At 40.4% G+C, this 19,354-nt stretch overlaps 1 protein-coding gene across 1 annotated transcript in view; it reads left to right on the top strand.

Annotated features, from left to right (window-relative positions):
- The window catches only part of NEMF (nuclear export mediator factor), a 1,922,187-nt gene that overhangs the window by 951,139 nt on the left and 951,694 nt on the right, over positions 1 to 19,354 (top strand). Inside the window, exon 17 of the mRNA XM_044074284.1 lies at positions 10,620 to 10,723. Coding sequence (XP_043930219.1) covers positions 10,620 to 10,723 — 104 coding nt within the window. The remainder of the gene's footprint in view (positions 1 to 10,619; positions 10,724 to 19,354) is intronic.

Raw genomic sequence — 19,354 nt, 5'->3', positions numbered from 1 at the left:
CTTAAACACTTGTCCTATATAGACAGACTAAAAAAAACCTTCAACTATTCTCTGTCTCATATCGCCTACTTAGAGGCGATCTCTGCTTGACTTACAAAGCCATGTCTGACCCAGCGCTGTTAGAAATCCTACATCTAAAGAAATCCCAATCTCTCCACACCACACGCTCCAGAGACCTCAACCTCATTACCACAATCAACAGAACATGCTGGAGGGACAGGTTCATAACCCAGAGACTGGCCATGCTATGGAACAGATTTCCCATACATGTCAAACAGAGCACCTCACTGGCCCTGTTCAAGAGAAATCTTGATGAGTGGATGGGAAAGAGAAAATTCACAGCGGAAATCACTCCAGTGGTTCTACTCAGCAGAGGCACTGGGAACTAATGACAGGTGGCATGATGCCAGGGTAATCCTATGGGCTAGGCATGTAAGGGCAAAAGGGCCATTAGCCTAGTACACACCTATGAACTCATCTTGAACTAGTTTTCCATACTTACATGAACTGAAATCTTTCCCCTATTAACCTTTTTGTCTCAACTCCCAGTCTACTTATGTCCTCTTTTCCTTATCAGACTTGTAAAAATATCTGATAACTACTGTCAATCTCTATCATTGCTATGCAAGCAAGTTTAATTTTTGCTACTTATGTTTATTATTTGTGATATGTGCCTCTGTTGAATTGCTGTGTTTCTGAGGTGTAAACCTACTGTAAAACTGCCAGAATAACTTTATTGTAAATATTTTTATTTATTTTTTTTATTTTTATTTTACATTTGTTAACCGGGAAGATCCGACTGGATACATGTCCATTTTCAGCGGAGGCCCGGGGAGAAAAGCTCCAGCCATGACAAAAACTTTAAAAGCACAGAGTCAAAATACAAATTAAATTAGAACAAAATAAGTTATTCCATCATATTTGTACCGGATGTAAGAAAGATTAGCATAATAAGGAATATATAGGATAATAGCCAGGTGCTTGGGAACTATGTTAAATAGAGAGTTAACTAGTCCGGGTTTAGACAATGGCAAGTACGTATTGAACCCAGGTGTATTTTTAGTTTAGTTTTAAATTGACTTAAAGTGGAGAGAGAGGTGATATCAGGGGGAAGTTTGTTCCAAGTTTTCCCTGCAGAGTTGGTGAGAAGGGAGTCACCAGCTGAGTTGTTAGTTTTGCATGTCTGGATGAGGAGACGGTTGGATGACCTCAATGGTCATGGGTTGTTACAAAGGGCAACCAGCTTTTTGAGTGAAGGAGTATAGTCGGGGTTGTATATTATTTTGTGGGTAAGGACTAGTAGGTTGTAAGAAATTAGGTTCGGTAGCTCAGTCCAATTGAGCTTGGCTAAATTGGTACAATGATGGGTCCTATATGGTGACCCAGTAACAAACCTGGCGATATGATTGTAGCAATTGGAGAGCTTGTTCATGACAGTTTTACTTATGTTGTGAAGTAAGGGGGACGAGTACAAGAGTGTGGAGAGAAGGTGAGTCTGGGCAATGGCAATTTTGGCTTGGGGGGTCAAGAAGCTTTTTATTCTATATAACAAGCCTAGCTTCTTATTGATGGTTTTAATCATTTGGTTTACATGTATATCAAATTTTAGATTGTTGTCTATGGTTACCCCTAATAATTTTGTCGAAAGGTCCGGAGAAATTATGGTCCCATCCTTAGCTTGGATCGTAAAGTTGATGGAGCTAGACCTTTTAGTTGGTGGAAACAACAACATTTTTGTTTTTTTAGGATTAAGTATCGAGCGACGACTAGAGAGCCAGTTTTCTATTTTGCTAAAAGTAGACTGGGTTAATAATTGTAACTCTGAGGGGGTTGTACCAGAGCATATCAACGTGGAGTCGTCTGCATATTGTATACAACTGGCATTAGGTATGACTGTATGCAGGTCATTGATAAAGATGGAAAATAACAGTGGCCCTAAAATGGATCCTTGAGGGACTCCCAGTGTATTGGGTAGTAAATTAGAGAGTTTAGTCTGCCATAAAACTGCTTGTTTTCTGCCATTTAGATAGGAACTAAACCATTGTATGGCAATAGTATCCAGACAAAGTGAAAGCAGTTTGTTGATTAGAAGTTTATGATCCACCATATCGAAGGCTTTGGACAGATCCAGGAATAGTGCAGATGAGATATTATTATTATTTCGATAGGTGTTTATGGTATTAGAGAAGACTAGAAGGGCTGAGGTAGTACTATGGAGAGGTCTGAAACCATGTTGGGTATCCGCCAATAGGTGGTTGACGAGTAGGTGTTGCATGAACTGTTTCTGAACACATTTTTCCATTATCTTTGCTAGAGGGGAAAGTATAGATATGGGCCTGTAGTTAGAGAGCTCTGTGGAAGTGCCACCTTTGTGGAGAGGAATTACATAGGATATCTTCCAGATATCGGGGATTTTGGCCTCTGCTAAGGAGCGATTGATGAGAATTGACACAGGGTAGGCAATGGCCTCAGCTGTTTTTTGCAAGTATTCAGCTGGGAGTTGATCAGCTGAGAGTGTGGAGGGTTTTAGTTTTTTGATTAATTTGCAGATGAATGAAGTTGCTACAGGTTGAAAGGTAAATAGGGGAATATTTTTGTAGGTGGGAGTGTCAAGGGTATGGGAGCTGAGTGGCAGTTGATTAGAAAGAGTTTGAATTGTCTCGGTGAAGAAGCGGTTAAAGCTATTGGAGACTTCATCAGGGGATTTATCGATGAGTGTAGCAGGGACAGGGGTAGTAGTGCGACCAGGGTGAAGAAGTTTATTTAGTCCAGCCCAGAATTTTTGTGGACAGTTTTGATGTTCAGTTTGCAGTTTACAATAGTATTGTCTTTTATCTAGTAAGATTAGTCTTTTAGTTTCATTCCTAAGTTGTCTATATTTAATTTGGTCAGGAGGGAGTTTAGTAGTACGCCAAACAGACCAAGCTTTATTTCTGAGATTAATTTTCTGCCTTGTTTCTTTTGAAAGCCAAGGAACATCTACAGTTTTGGTTTTCTTTGAACGAATAGGAGCATGAAAATTAAGAATTTCTAGGAATTTTTTGTTGAAGTACTGCACTGCTTCATCTAAGGGTAAATGTTTTAGTATTGCCCAGTTACAGGAATTTAATTCTAGTTGAAATTTGGTTAAGTCAAATTTCTTTTTATTTCTGACAGCTCTTAGTGTAGGTTGCTTTGGAATGGCTATTTTGTGCTTAATTATGTAGGTGAAATGGTGGTCACTTAGGCTATCAGGGAGGGTGCCAGATGTATAAAGGTCAGGATGACTATTAATAAGCACCCAGTCAAGTATACTGTCTTTCTGGTTAGACTTGCCTATCCTGGTGGGAGTATTAATAATTTGCGTGAAAGAGTGTAGATTAATATGTGTGGAGGGAGCTTAAAGGGGAACAGGTAGTCCAATCTATATTAAAGTCTCCGAGAACTAAGGTCTCTTGAGGGAAGTGAGTTGATATCCAGTGAAGGGTGGCTTTGAGAGTATCTATATTATTACCTGGGGGAATATACACACAAATTATATAGATAAATTTATTGATGTTAATCTGAAGCTTGGAAATAAGGATTTCTGCATTGTTAATCTGAGGCGGTTGCATGACATCGATAGATACAATTAGATCGGATTTATATAGTATGGCTACCCCACCTCCTTTCCTGGGGACTCGGTCTCTCCTATGTATATTATACCCAGGGATTAGTATTTCATTGTCGGTAGTTGTGGGTTTTAACCATGTTTCAGTTGGACACAAGATCTCTGGGGAAAGGTCAGCCAATACTGCATGAAGTTCATGTACCTTGTTGTTGATGCTTCTGATGTTCAGATGACAGGTAAGAAGAGAATTAGTAGGGCGGGCAGTAATAGGATTGGAACTAAGGTCCATGAAAGGGGAGGAATGCTGGTCAATGCTGGTAGGGCCAGGGTTGGGGTGTATGTCCCCATGTGGTAGCAGATTAAGTCTGAATTTGGAGATAAGTTTCAGGAATTTATCTACAATTTTGTAAGTATACTTCAGTTTGGGGCTAATATTTTTTTTTGAGGTAACTGGATGAGGTAGCAGCGAGCAGGAGGTTGCGTCCTCCCAAGTACCATGAACATGATAAAAGTTAGTGAGTTTAATTCCAATAGTATTGGTCTCAGTCGTAGAAGTTGAGAGCCCTAAAATATTTTGGGTTTCATACAAGGTTGTAAAATAAGAGGTTAATAGAAACGGTACAAGAAAAAAGTACCACATCTCTATGTACTTATGGAAATGGGCCCTAAAAAATACACTTACAGATGATAGAGAGAGAGAATGGGTGACTTATGGAATGAGAGAGTGGAGGGAGAGGGCGGGGGTGGGTAGGTACAAGATTGGAGGAGTTGCCAGAGATTGGGTGAGGGATTACTTAGTAAGCAGAGGTGATTGGACCTAGTGCTAGAGGGAGTGGTTTTATGGCTATAAATGTAGAGGTAGTGGGGGCGGGTGGGATATGGGGGCAGGGAGGGGAGCGAAGTGAGCCCAGGGCTTAACGAAGGGCTAAAGCAGTCCCCTACTGTTACCATATCATGTATTCTCGGCTGGATATATAGCCTTTTTCTGTTATTTTTGTAGGTTCCAATTTTTGAGTAAGTTTCTAGTGTCCAATATCAATTTTGAGTGAATCCAGGGGGAATCCCTAATACTAAGGTATCCGTGGATCCTATATAGCAGATTACAGATAAAGGTAATTAGAACTATTTAACCACCTTTTATTTAACAGTGAAGAGCAGCGTCTTCGCTCTGTTTTCAGCAGGGGGTATTTTATTTCCTCTTATTCAAGGAGCATGTAGGGGCTTAGAGTCGAGGGAGCCACCTAGGAGAAAAAGAGGGAGGCCTGGAACAAAATTAGGAAGCAGAAAAGAAAACAATAGTTATATACTGTCACCAAGATCTAGTAGCAGGCATGTTTCACTCAGAATATGGGTATAATATACCGCCAAACAAAAGCAAGAGGCTTAATAGACATTAAATGTAGCTTCTCAACTCAAAATAAAGTCGCTAGCATTAAATTAAGATATCAGTCACTGTAGCGACCACAATAGAAGCTTAAATATAAGTAGAAGTCTAAAATGCAATATAGACGGAGACAAATCTTCTTTACATTAGTTCTAATTCTGACTCTAAATGAAGTCGCTAGTATTAATTATGGTGGGAGTAGCAGTGACGACCATAATATATTCTTAAATATAAGCACTATACTTTTGTAGATTATATTTCCATCATATACAGAATAAATATTATGTCCAGAATGTTTATATCTGTGGAAATGTACTGGAGGTTTTCTCCTTGGGCCTCAGTTAAAAATGCGTTTTCCCAGTTGGACGTACCTGGTAAACAATTTTTTTTTAACTGAAAATCCAAGATCAAGCAAGCTTTTGCCCTTCTACTTCGGTTAATGTGTAGCATTGTTTCTTCTGTAAGGGTGAATCTTATACTTTCCAACATGTCATAGCACGTGTCTTCCACTGCTCAAGCAATCTGTTAAATTACTTGACTTTAGGAGTGTCCTCCTGAGGAGTTTTTTGTTTACAGTGGCTCTGCATGTTGTGGTCTATCAGACAGTATGCAGTGCTCCTTTGGGTCACTGTCCCTTTTGGATTTATGCTGATGACCTCACCATCTTCACAGATTATAGTAAAGTCTTTTTTCCCCTCTCTGCTCTTTCCCATTGCCCAGTCAGCATATTACAGGGCTGTGTTTTAATTATGCTGTGTTTTCCAGATTGAGTTGCTTGCCTCTTATAGAGGATATTTCATCCTCTTGAGAGTGTCAAGGTGTTGGGGTCTGCCTTTTTGAGTCCTGGGGTAATGTTGATGCATTTTGGGATACTCTTTCAAAATACTTTCTGCAGTTTTTTTCTGGAAAACATTAAATATTTCATTTATCTGTTCTTAAGAAGGCTTACTGGATTACCACCTGTTTATTTTTTCCTGTATGGTTTGTGTGTATTTGTTTCCCTGTTCAAAGGAATTTTTCTAGAGTAATCAGGTTTTCCAATTTTTTTAGGTTAGTGTTTCAACCCTGTTAAGCAGGCTGTTCTTTATGGCTGTCCTGAATGTGGTGGCCTGGATTTGATGCATCCTTATATGTTTTTGTCCTCCCCCTCTTTTTTTTTTTTTTTATTTATTTTTTTTTTGTATTTTATCCTATGTTAAGAATAAGAATAAGTTTGCTTCCCTTTGGGTAGATTGACTTATCTTCATTTCCCTGGTTGAGGAGACCCTGAAGAGGTGGAGATATGCTCTAGAGAGGAGAGGAAAGAAGGTCAGCAGGACTAAGACAGAATATATGTGTGTGAATGAGAGGGAGGATAGAGGAATGGTGAGGATGCAGGGAGTAGAGCTGGCGAAGGTGGATGAGTTTAAATACTTGGGATCAACAGTTCAGAGTAATGACGAGTGTGGAAGAGAGGTGAAGAAGAGAGTACAGGCAGGGTAGAGAAGAGTGTCAGGAGTGATTTGTGACAGACAAATACCAGTAAGAGTGAAAGGGAAGATCTACAAGAGGGTAGTGAGACAAGCTATGTTATATGGGTTGGAGACAGTGGCATTGACAAAAAGGCAGGAGTCAGAGCTGGATGTGGCAGAGTTAAAGATGTTATGATTTGCACTGGGTGTGACGAGGGTAGACAGGGTTAGGAATAAGTATATTAGAAGGTCAACCCAGGTTGGACGGTTTGGCGACAAAGCCAGAGAGGTGAGATTGCGGTGGTTTGGACATGTACTGAGGAGGGATGCAGGGTATATTGGGAAAAGGATGCTAAGGATGAAGCTGCCAGGTAAGAGGAAAAGAGGAAGGCCTAACATAAGGTTTATGGATGTGGTGAGAGGACATGCAGGTGGCTGGTGTGACAGAGTAAGATTCAGAGGACAAGCAGAAATGGAAACAGATGATCCTCTGTGGCTACCCCAAATGGGAAGAGACGAAAGAAAAAGAAGTGCACTATGAAATTGAAAGATAGGATTACAGAGCATTTATCAGACATTAGACGTAAAGGTTTGACTAATGCACTTTCTAAACATCAGGTGGAGGAAGGCCCACAACATATTTTTAAGTTTAGGACCATTCAGGTAGTTTGTTCTAACATAAGAGGGGGTGACATCAACAGTAAACTTGAAATAGCAGAATATGTGTGGATTTTACATTTTAATGCGGATAAAACACCTGTAGGGTTTGGGCCAAAATTTAGCCAGGACTAAATGCAGCAGTGAACATTAAACCAGTTCTGAAAAAGAAACAGATGCAGTAATAATATAGTATAGTGTCTATATATATATATATATATATATATATATATATATATATATATATATATATATATATATATATATATTTATATATATATATATATATATATATATTTATATATTTTTATATAGATATATATATATATATATATATATATATATATATATATATATATATATACACACACACACAGTGGCTATAAAAAGTGTACACACCCCTGATAAAATGGCAGGTTTTTGTGATATAAAAAAATGAGACCACAATAAATCATTTCAAAACTTTTCCCACTTTTAATGTGACCTATAACCTGTACAATTCAATTGAAAAACAAACAAATCTGTTAGGGGAAAAATATAAAAAATAAAAAACATGTACAATATGCTGGTTGCATAAGTGTGCACACCCTTAAAGTAATACTTTGTTGAAGCACCTTTTGATTTAATTACAGCATTCAGTCTTCTTGGGGTACACACCTGCTATCAATTAAAGAGGCTCTGATTAACCCCAAATAAAGTTCAGCTGTCCTAGCAGGATTTTCCTGACATTTACTCAGTTGCCTGCTACAGCAAAAGCCATGGTACACAGAGAGCTTATAAAAGCATTAAATGGATCTCATTGTTGAAAGATTCAGTCAGGAGAACAGTACAAAAAAATTTCCACAACAGTGGATATAACATGGAACACAGTAAAGCCAGTCATCAAACAATGGAGAAAATATGGGACAACAGTGATGTTGCAAAGAACTGGACATCCCTCCAAAACTGATGAAAAGACAAGACAAAAACTGGTCAGGGAGGCTGCCAAGAGACCTACAGCAACACTGAAGGAGCTGCAGAAATTTCTGGCAAGTACTGGCTGTATACTGCATGTGACAACAATCTCCCGTATTCTCCATATGTCTGGACTATGGGGTAGGGTTGCAAGACAGAAGCCTTTTTTTTTACACAGAAAAACATCCAGGCCAAGCTAAAATTTGCAAAACAATACATAAAGTCTCCCAAAAGCATGTGAGAAAATGTGTTATGGTCTGATGAGACCAAGGTTGAACTTTTTGGCCGCAATTCCAAAAGGTGTGCTTGGCACAAAAACAACATTTTGCGTCACCAAAAGAACACCATCCCCACGGTGAAGCATGGTGGTGGCAGTATCATGCTTTGGGGTTGCTTTACTTCAGCTGGAACTGGGGCTTTAGTCAAGGTGGAGTGAATTATGACCATTTCCTAATACAAGTCAATTTTGGCCCAAACCCTACAGGTGTCTGCTAGAAAGCTGAAGATGAAGAGGAATTTCACTCTTCAACACCACAATGTGCGTGCATGTGTGTGTTTGTGTATGTAATAAATGAATCTACTTTACATTGCCAAATGTCCATAACAACGAAGACGAATTCATAGAGATGAGAATAACAAAACATAAAATGCCAAATCACGTCATTTTTCCCAGAGCAAGTAAACATTTGCCCAAAACTACACTACAACACACCTTACTATCCGAAACCCACCTTAGGTGGGGGGCTACGTTCCACACATCCCCTGATGTATGGGGCTACGATTCCCTCCCCACACCCCTTTAACTATATATACCAACTCTGGGATTATAGTAAGGTGGGGAAAAAGGCATTATTCCCCACGTTGGGCAAGTGTTTACTTGCCCTGGGAAAAACGACTCCGTTCGACATTTTAAGTTTTGTTATTCTCACCTCTAAAGCATGAAGATGACAACAGACTTAAATAAATAATTTAAGTGTGAAACTGAACTGGTCCAAAGAGCCTTTTTAACTTAACTTGCAACCTGGACAGATGTAACTCTCGTGTGTGTGTGTGTGTGTGTGTGTGTGTGTGTGTGTGTGTGTGTATATATATATATATATATATATATATATATATATATATATATATATCTGACTTTCGCGAAAGTGCATTTTGTCGAAAATGCACTTTCGCGGACAAATAAAAAAAAAACTAAACATTAAAAAAAAAAAGCCCCCCGCACCCCCTACTTTAATATTCTCACTCCGAGATCGCACTACAGTGGGGAAAAGGGAATATTCCCTTATCTCCACTGTACTACGATCTCAACAAGAGTTTCCTTAGTTGTACATCAACAGTATATGTTGATGTACAACTAAAGGTACATGCTAACGCCGTGTTTTTGGTTTTTTGTTTTCTTTAGCAGAAGTGCATTTTCGACAAAATGCACTTTCGCTAAATTAATTTTGACAAAGTACAGTTCGATTAACCATACTGTTGACAAAACAAGGACCTATATATATATATATATATATATATATATATATATATATATGGTTCTAGGTTATAACACAGACAGCACACAACATCGACAACGACATCACCGACACCACATCATCGACAGCTCACAAACACGACACCACACACACTCAACACATCATCACAACAACCAAGAAACAAAACAAATTCCCTGACCAAAAACCACACACACAACACAACCACACCTAAATCCTAACAAACAAACACTAAACCTTACATACACAACTATCCACTACCCTAACCGAAACCCTAACCCTAAGGTCCGTCACTATCGCACACTAATCTAACCCGCGTCCTGACCCTAACTCACTTAACCCGCCCCTAACCCAAACAAATTCACTACTGCACCCTTACCTAACCCGCGCCCTAACCCTAACTCACTTAACCCGCCCCTAACCCAAAACATTCACTACTGCACCCTTACCTAACTCGCGCCCTAACCCTAACTCACTTAACCCGCCCCTAACCCAAAACATTCACTGCTGCACCCTTACCAAACTCGCGCCCTAACCCTAACTCACTTAACCCACCCCTACCTCTACAGACCGCCAACATCGCACACTTACCTTACTCGCACCCTAACGTCCGTCACTACCGCATACTTACACATCCTTTCCCCATCTCGGTGTTCTCCGCGTCGGTGTTTTCATCCGTCGATCTTCTCGCGTTGGTGATTTCGCTGTCGGTCTTCTCATCTGTCGACGTTGTAACTTAGACCCATATATATATATATATATATATATATATATATATATATATATATATATATATATACACACACACACACACACATTTATATAACAAATTTTTACTGCATGCATAATGATAGATGGAGTCATACTTACAGAATCAAAAATAGTATAAAAATCCAAACAAGACATACTATGTAGAAGAGTATATCTATATATATATATATAGAGAGAGAGAGAGAGAGAGTATATTCTTTACTACTAACATTCAGTTAATGCAGTTTAACAAAGATAGGACTTTCTAAAACAATGTACGTACTTGTAATAACAACCAGAAATGTTGTTAACATATAAAATTGTTTATTTCTCCTTGGCAGGTTTGAAAAGTTTTTGTGGTTTATCACATCAGAAAACTACCTTGTGATAGCTGGAAGAGATCAGCAGCAGAATGAGATGATCGTTAAACGATACCTCAGAGCAGGTTGGTAAAGACTTTTAGCTGTTTATTAAACATTTCTTCCCTGAACTGCCATAACCCTGCGTTTCAGTTATGAGCATTGACAGTACATTAGTAGACAGGGGAAGTCAGGATGTGGCACTGGGAAAAATGTCCACTGACTTGTAAGAAGTACTGCAAGCCTCTCTCTGCTGGCCGGAAATGGAAGAATGCTGTTCTTCATTTTGAGCCACAGTAACATAACTATGTGTTATTTTTCTGAATGTGAATTTTGTCAGATATTTTCCATCTCTTTCACCCACTTCCCAGAGACTGCATGGGGTACAGTCCAAGAAATTCAAGCCTGGTAGAGATCAATCTGAAATGTCTGTGCTTACTGTTGTGATGTCAGATAGTACTGTGTTCTGATTCGTAGGTGACCATTTCATCACAGTCTTGTTCTTTTGCAGTTTACATTCCTAATGGCATGGACATGAATGCAAACAACAACAATGCTGAGAAAGATATGCCTTTTGTAAACAGTTTTGATTACCCATTGTGTTAGGTATTTTTCTAGATAGTTAGGGGATGCCAGACAGCATGGCGTTAATGCTAGCAATTCTAGCTCCCTGTAACTCTGTAAATCTGTGCCGTTATTGTTGTGATCTGATATGCGTTCTTCTAGTGTTGCTTCATTGACCATATCTTTACAGTGCTAGATGGCTTGTACAGCTTTCTCAGGGGAACCCAAGACTAGAAAAACATTTTCTATGTATTGGTGGGTAATGTTGTAAGTGGTTGCATGTAATCATAGTATAAATAGAATACTCAGAGCAGCAGTGGGCTTATTGCAATAGAATAATTTAGCCATTTCAGATGTTTAAATAGAAATGGCTCTAGACTTATTATGCTTGTACTGTGTACTCGTGTCTTGGTCTTTCTTGTCTTGCACTTTTCCAGAAATAGTGCCGTCAGAGTCTTGTTAGGTTTGTACTAAGGAATGTTTGGCAATGATGCTAAGGATAACTTTGTGGAGTTATGCCTAATGCCTTTGGAGGAGAACTTATGCCAGTTGGGATTCTAATATAGGTCACTGATGTTCTTCAACACTACTGGTCTGTCAGATTCTTTGTTCCTACTTAATTTCAGTAATAGACAGTTTACATCAATTAGGAAGTTTTATTTGTCTTTCATATTTTAGAATAGTTTCTTGTGTTCATTTATGTTGTTTCTGAGTTTTTTGATTTTGAGAAGCTATTTGCTATCTTGGTGGTGAATCTCTTGACTTTCATAATGGCAGAACACATTAAGTCAGTGAAAAATAAGGTGATATTTTTTGTTACAGTTTGTACTGACAGTTTGTGGGCTTTTATTTCTGTACCACTGCCATCAGTGTGTAGAGGGCTGATTCCTGGCTTCAGAGGTATATAAATACTGCTGCCTGGTGTAATGGCCAGCAGTTGCTGCTCCCAAAAAGAGTTTTATAATGTATAAGCTACAGTTCAAGGATTCTAATACTGTAGTGTGATCCTTGTACCTTCCTGTGCAGTCTTTTCAACAGTAATTAAAAATGGGACCTCCAAGATGATGGTACACTGATTAACAGCTTAGTTTCAGCTCTCTGTGTAAAAACAGAAACTGAGAAATAAGAGCCAGAGAAATTGTCATCGTTTGTAAAATTTAGTTGCTAGCTAGTGAGTACACTGTCTGGATGCAATCAAAGAAGAATTTTTTTCTTTGTGATTATGTGTTTTACAATTTGTTGCATAGCAGTTTTCTAAGTGTCACTCTGTTTTTGAGATATTTACATAATTATGATTTATGTGCATATTTAATGGACAGATGTAAATATTTGCAAATCAGTGCTAGTTAGACAGCAACTTTCAGTGCACAGTTTTCCTTCGTTTTGTATGCTTTTATTTGATACCATGAAATACCTTAGAAACACTTTCTGGTTCAACTTATTAATATGATTTTAATTTATGGCATATATTCATAAACGTTGTTGAAAATAACTGATATTTTCTCCAGTAGAGTGTATCAATATTTGTCTGAAGGACATTCTTGATCTTTATGGTGACTGAGCATGTGAAACACTGAAATACAATGCATCTGGGCAGACAATTCCTGAGAGATTTACAGAAAAATATGTATGCATGTATGTATATTTATTACTAAGCTGCATATTTATTTATTTATTTAATTGATATTTGTTTACCGGAAAAGTCCAACTGGACAGAAGTCCATTTTCAATGGAGGCCTGGGGAGAAAAGCTCCATTAGATACAAAAAAAAGCAAACATTGCAAAAGTATAACATTAACATATTTGGTACAGAATAAAATAGTCAAAAGGACAAATGACTTTATCTTACACTTAAAAAATAGTCAAAGATGCCATAATAATATAAAAGCAGGGTAAATCAGGATATAGCATAGATTCAGGAGGGTAATTAACATGAAAGTAGATAGATGACTTCTCTTGTTCAGTATGTTATTCTCGGAGGTACAGGCCAACACGGAAGGACTGTGGCAGACCAAGTTCGCAGATGACTGCAAACTGGGCGCCATAATAGACTCTCCAGCCGACACAAGCATCCTCCAAAAAGGCCTCATAGAAACAGACAACTGGTGCCAGAGTCATGGCCTCAAGCTGAACGCCAAAAAGTGTATAGTCATCCCCTTTGGCAAAAACAAAACGCCCACAAATTACCACATAGGTGGTAATCCATTAAGTACAGAAGAAGTAATTAGGGAACTGGGGACCCAAGTTGATAGCAATCTCTCATTTGACAACCACGTGGCCAAAGTGGTTAGAAAAACATTTTATATAGCCCACCTAATCATGAAGGGATTCACATCTAGATCAGGGGAGGTCATCGTGCCTCTTTACTCATCCCTCATCAGGCCCATAATTGAGTACAATGCCCCTTTTGGAATGTACCTTACCAGACACCTGCAGCAACTGGAAATACCCCAAAAGTACCTCACCAAGAGGATCAAAGGGCTCAAACAGATGCCGTATGCTGCCCGGTTAAAGAAACTGCAGCTCTACTCAGTGGCATACCGCCTGCTCAGAGACAATCTGTGCCTGACGTATAAAGCCATGTCCAACCCGGAATTAATGGACATGCTGCACCTCAGAAAATCCAAATCCCATCAAGCTACGTGCTCGAGAGACTTGAACCTCAGCACTGAAATAAATAGGACATGCAGGAGGGACAGATTCATAACCCAGAGGCTCCCTTCACTCTGGAATAAAATCCCAGTCCAGGTTAGGCAGAACCCCTCATTGACTCTCTTCAAGAGGAATCTTGATGAGTGGATGGGAGATCGTAGGTTTACCCCGGGTATCACTTCTGTGTCACTGTTAGACAGAGGCACAGTATACTAACCTCGAAAAAGGGCATAGCAAAATTAATTTAAAATGGGTGGCGAAAGCCAAACACACTCTGGCTAGGCTTATAAATGCCCTTGGGCAGATAGCCTAGTATGAACCTATGAACCTATGAATAGATAGAAGATTCAGAGAGAAAGAGGAGGAAAGGACGTCTAAGAGAGAGGGAAGGTAAGATGAGATGGATAACATCAGCTGAAAATTATAAGAAAGTAGTGAGAAATACAGTAATGGCAAAGGTGAGGTCAGGAATATAGGGTGAAGATTAGCCAGGCAGTAGACAAGAACAGAGCCAAGACTTAGCTAGATGAGCCTTGAGAAGTATTTTGAAATGTGAGGGGTTGGGATTAGTTAAGATGTACTGGGGGACTGAGTTCCAAAATTAGAGATCTGATTGGAGTTGAGAGTCTCCATAGTTATTTGCTTTTGTGACTTGTAGTAGAAATCTGTCTGAGGATCTCGGGTGTCTTTTATTGCATTGAGGTTGTATTAGGTTGTGGAGGGCAGGGCATTTATCGGGTTGATATTCTATGCCATAAGCTGTTGTAAGTTAGGAAAATATTAAGAGATTGGGTAGTTCTAGATTTAGTTGGCATAGAGCAATGCAGTGATGATATCTATGTGGGGAGTTTGTGGCAAATCTAGCAGTTTTAGTCTAGCAAGCACTGGCATATAGCAGGTGCCAACGATGTTTTTTGTAGCCTTATGTAAGATTTCATTTGTTACCATGAAGTACCATGTATACTATATCTGGGTCAAGTTATTAACAGAAATATTAATATGGCACATATTCATAGTTTGGTTTAAAAGATATTACACATACTCACTTAGTGACCATGTTAATTTGGTTAGCAGACATTCTCATCCTGTGTGCTGAGTTGCCCTTTGAAATGTTATTCCAATTTGCCAGGAGTTTAAATCTCAAAATGTATGTGCTCGAAGCACTCCTCAGTATGGAGAAAGTCGACATCTGTGCAGTAACTGAAAACTGGTTCAAGGCTCCAGAGAGCACTCCAGCACTACTGGGCTACAACTCATACCACACATTTTGGCCACACAACACTGACCGAAACACAAAAGGAGGGGGTGTATCCATATTCATCAAGGATACCCACACCTCCAGGTTAGTGGCGCAGCATGATACCTCTGAGATCGTCCATGTGCAACTAACATCGGGCAAATCTGCAGTGCAAATTATGGCCTGCTACAGATCACCCTCCATGACCCAGGACCACCACTCCACCTTTCTGGAGACACTGGAAAACATGAAGGTCCTACTGAACACCCTGATATTGGGCGATTTCAATTACGCTACCATTAACTGGGAAAACTACTTGAGTACAAACTCCCAGGCTCAGCGCTTCCTGGAATTTATCAAATCAAATGCCCTGGATCAGCTGGTAAACTCCCCTACCAGAGGCCACAACATATTGGACCCTGGTCATCACCAACATGGGCGACAGGTGTTCCATACCAGAGGTCAACCAGTCACTGGTTAGATTAGACCATAAACTAATCACCCTAGATGTCCACACCCCACCACCACCTCCAACCAAGGAAACCACAGTGAAAAACTTTTCTAAAGCAAACTTCACCTTACTTAAGGCAGAGGTGGTAAGTTTCACAGCCCCTACGCTAATGGATAACACTGCCCAAGATGTAGAATCCTTTACAGTTGCACTCTATGAGCACCTACAAGGATGCATGGATTGTGCCATCCCTAGCAAAACCAAGACTCACTCTCCTAAGAAAAGGAAACCCGTCTGGTGGACCCCTGCCATAAACAGGTTATACAACAAAAGGAGGAAACTAGTTCAGAAAAAAAGCAAATCCCAAGAAGGAAAGACATCCCTGATCAGTATCAGTAAGAAACTAAGGTCAGTCATAAAATAATCCAAGGGTAACTTCGAAAGAAAAATAGCCAAGGATTCAAAAAATAACCACAAAGCCTTTTTTAGCTATGTCAAGAATCTAAGTGGCAACTCACAGTTATGCTCTGAGCTAGTGCAAAATTGCACCAAATATACTGAACCTACTGATATTGCCAACATCCTGGCAGATAGATTCATTGCAAACTTCACCTCCCTCTCCCCTTCAAAAAGGGCCTACAACAATACCGGAAAAGCGTAGTGTCCTGGAAATCACAGAAGCACAGGTGAAAACAGCCCTTTCAAAAGCCAAAAACACAGCATCAATGGGGCCAGATGGTGTCCCAGGCTGCGTCTTGCATGAACTACAGAATGAACTAACCCCTCACCTTAACACACTGTTCAATCTCAGACTCTCCCGCAGGCTATACGTGCCCATAGAATGGGGCACAGCAACTATTCTTCCACTCCACAAAAGAGGGGCCATAACTGACCCTGGTAACCATCGCCCCATAAGCCTGACTAGCCTGGTCTGCAAGGCTATGGAGCGCATCATCATGGAACTCATTAACAAAGACATTGGGAACCTCCAAACACTTGACCTGACCCAGTTCGGCTTTGTTAAGGGCAGATCATGCCTACTAAACCTGGTTGACTTCTTCGAGACAGTCACCAAGGCCATAGACGAGGGAAAGGTCTTTCACACAGCCTACCTTGAACTTGCCAAGGCATTTGACACCATTCCTTACTCGTGTATTATAGAAAAACTCACCAGCCTGAACATAAACCCCTACGCCACAAGATGGGTTGCCAACTGGCTTAGAGACAGAACTCACACAGTAAGAATAGTGGGCTCCAGGTCTGACTGTAAACCAGTCACAAGCACAAGTGGTGTCCCGCAAGGCTCGGTTCTGGGACCCCTACTGTTCGGCATATATTTCTCAGAAGTACAGGCAAACACAGGAAGACTATGGCTAACCAAATTCACCAATGACTGCAAACTGGGAGCCATAATTGACTCTCCAGCTGACACAGACATCCTTCAAAAAGGCCTTACTGAAACAGACATCTGGTGTCAAAGTCATGGCCTCAAGCTAAATGCCAAAAAATGCATAGTCATCCCGTCTGGGAAAAACAAAACAACAAATTACCACATAGGCGGCAGCCCCCTTAATACAGAAGAGGTAATAAGAGATCTGGGAACCAGGTAGATAGTATCTGCTTTTACTGTACTTGTGTTTCTACCTACTTCATTTTACTTTTGCATCATCTTAAAAATACTCAATTGTATTTATTACTGCTTGGTGTAACTCATTCTAAGCCTTTTGGTTTAAACACTTGGGCTTCGGACCAGTTGTTTTGCACTGAGAGGGTTTGTGGTCTGCACTGTTGTGGCAGAACAGGTAGCTTACATCCTTCTAGGTTGGGAACTGCTGATTGAGGGCTCAGTGTCTGTTATTCTAAAAGTGTATTAATTCTGGTTTAAGCACTTGGGCTTTCAGGCCAGTTATTTTACATTAAGAGGGTTCGTGGTCTGCACTCTTGTGGGAAGAGAGGCTGGAGTCTGCCCTTCTGAGCTGGGAATTTCTGGTTAAAGGCTTATAGTGCATGCATATCTGAACTGCTTCTTACCGAAGTTGGTGCGCCTTGTTTGCTGTGGCATAGACTGGATTCGGGCCTGCTGGATCTAGCTTTGTTTGTGTAACTTGAGCACTAATCCAGACATTCTCTATTCAATTGTATTTATTACTGCTTGGTTGTAACTTGATTAAAGTGTAGCTATCATTCTAAGACTTTTGGATTAAGCACTTGGTCTTCAGACCAATTGTTTTACATTAGGAAGGTTTGTGGCAAGCACTGTGGTGGCAGGACAGGTAGCTTTCATCCTTCCAAGTTGGGAACTGCTGATTGAGAGCCCAGTGTCCAAGGGTATTAGTTCTGGTTTAGGCACTTGGGCTTCAGGCCAGTTATTTTACATTAAGAAGGTTCGTGGTCTGCACTCTTGTGGGAGAAGAGGCTGGACTCCCTTCTGAGCTGGGAATTTCTGGTTAAAGGTTTATAGTGCCTGAATATTTGAACTGTATCTTACTGAAATTGGTACACCTTGTTTGCTCTAGCATAGACTAGATCCAGGCCTGCTGAATCTAGCTTTGTTTATATGCTTGTTGTTTGTTTGCTTGTTATTTCCCTGGAAGCTAATTCCACCTAATACGCGGCTTCTCAGCGCTTCTGTGGATCACTAGTGATATCTGCATTGCTTACTGTACTAGTTCCTTGTTTCACTTGAAAGAAAGTTACTGTTTGTCGTTTTTGCATTTAGTTACTTGTAACACATTGCACTCATGTTACCTGGCACTTGCTCACTAAAGCAATTATATAAGTCAGCACTAAAAATTAAAAGCACTACACCCTCACTCCCAACTGGCCCTTGTTTTCAATTATTAAGGAATTCCCAATATTATTCTAGCATGTCCAAAGGTCAGTTGTCATTCTCCTCTCCGGTCCAGCTGGTGAATCTGGGAATCTTGAGGCAATGTTATAACTGCCTCATGTACACAGACAACCCTCTCCTCCTCCCACATAACACAAATACTTGCGAGAGATGCAGCTATTTAGCCAAACTGGAGGCTGAGCTCTCTCAACTCAGGACTGGCAAGACCAGACAGGAGGAGAAGGCAACTACACACACCACAAAACCAGCCTCACATAATGCTACCACACCACTGAATCAAACACATAAACACACAAACACATACTTGGAGGCTCTGAGTAAAAATTTACCTAAACAGCAGAGGCCTCCAAAGCAGACACCCAAACGACTGCTACCTCAAGACACCCCACAAGCAACACATAAACCACAAAAGCAGTGTGCAAAGCAGTCACAGCCCTTAAGGCCAAATACAACACCAAACATACTTGTCATAGGTGACTCCATAGTCAGACACACTGACGTCCCACTCACCAGGCTGAACAAGGAGAGGGTCACAGTAAGCTGCCTATCGGGCGCTAGAATCCGCCACATAACACAAGCACTCTGGTCACTCCACGGCAAGTACAAATATGACACAGTCATTGTCCATGCTGGTGTGAACGACCTGAGACGCACCTCCCTGGACTACATGAAAAGAGACATAGAGGAGCTCTCTGATTATGTAGCCCAGGCAGGTATGACCCTGACCCTGAGCAGTATCCTTCCTTCACCAAGAATGATGCCACAATATAGAGACAAGATGATCAGCTTTAACAATTGGCTTAATGTCTGGTGTCATTCAAAGGGGATCCAGTGTCTGTCTGCCTGGGATGACATGCTTGACAAGCCACGCTGCTTCGCAAGGGACGGCTTGCACCTGTCTCCCCTGGGATTCCGGATATTGGCTAAGGCTCTTGCCACCCCCATAGTGCCTTTTTTAGGCA

The sequence above is a fragment of the Protopterus annectens genome, chromosome 6.part0 (genome assembly GCF_019279795.1).
Source record: "Protopterus annectens isolate FY-2018-M chromosome 6.part0, PAN1.0, whole genome shotgun sequence".
Lineage (NCBI taxonomy): Eukaryota > Metazoa > Chordata > Ceratodontiformes > Protopteridae > Protopterus > Protopterus annectens.
This window is presented reverse-complemented; position numbering and strand designations above follow the sequence as displayed.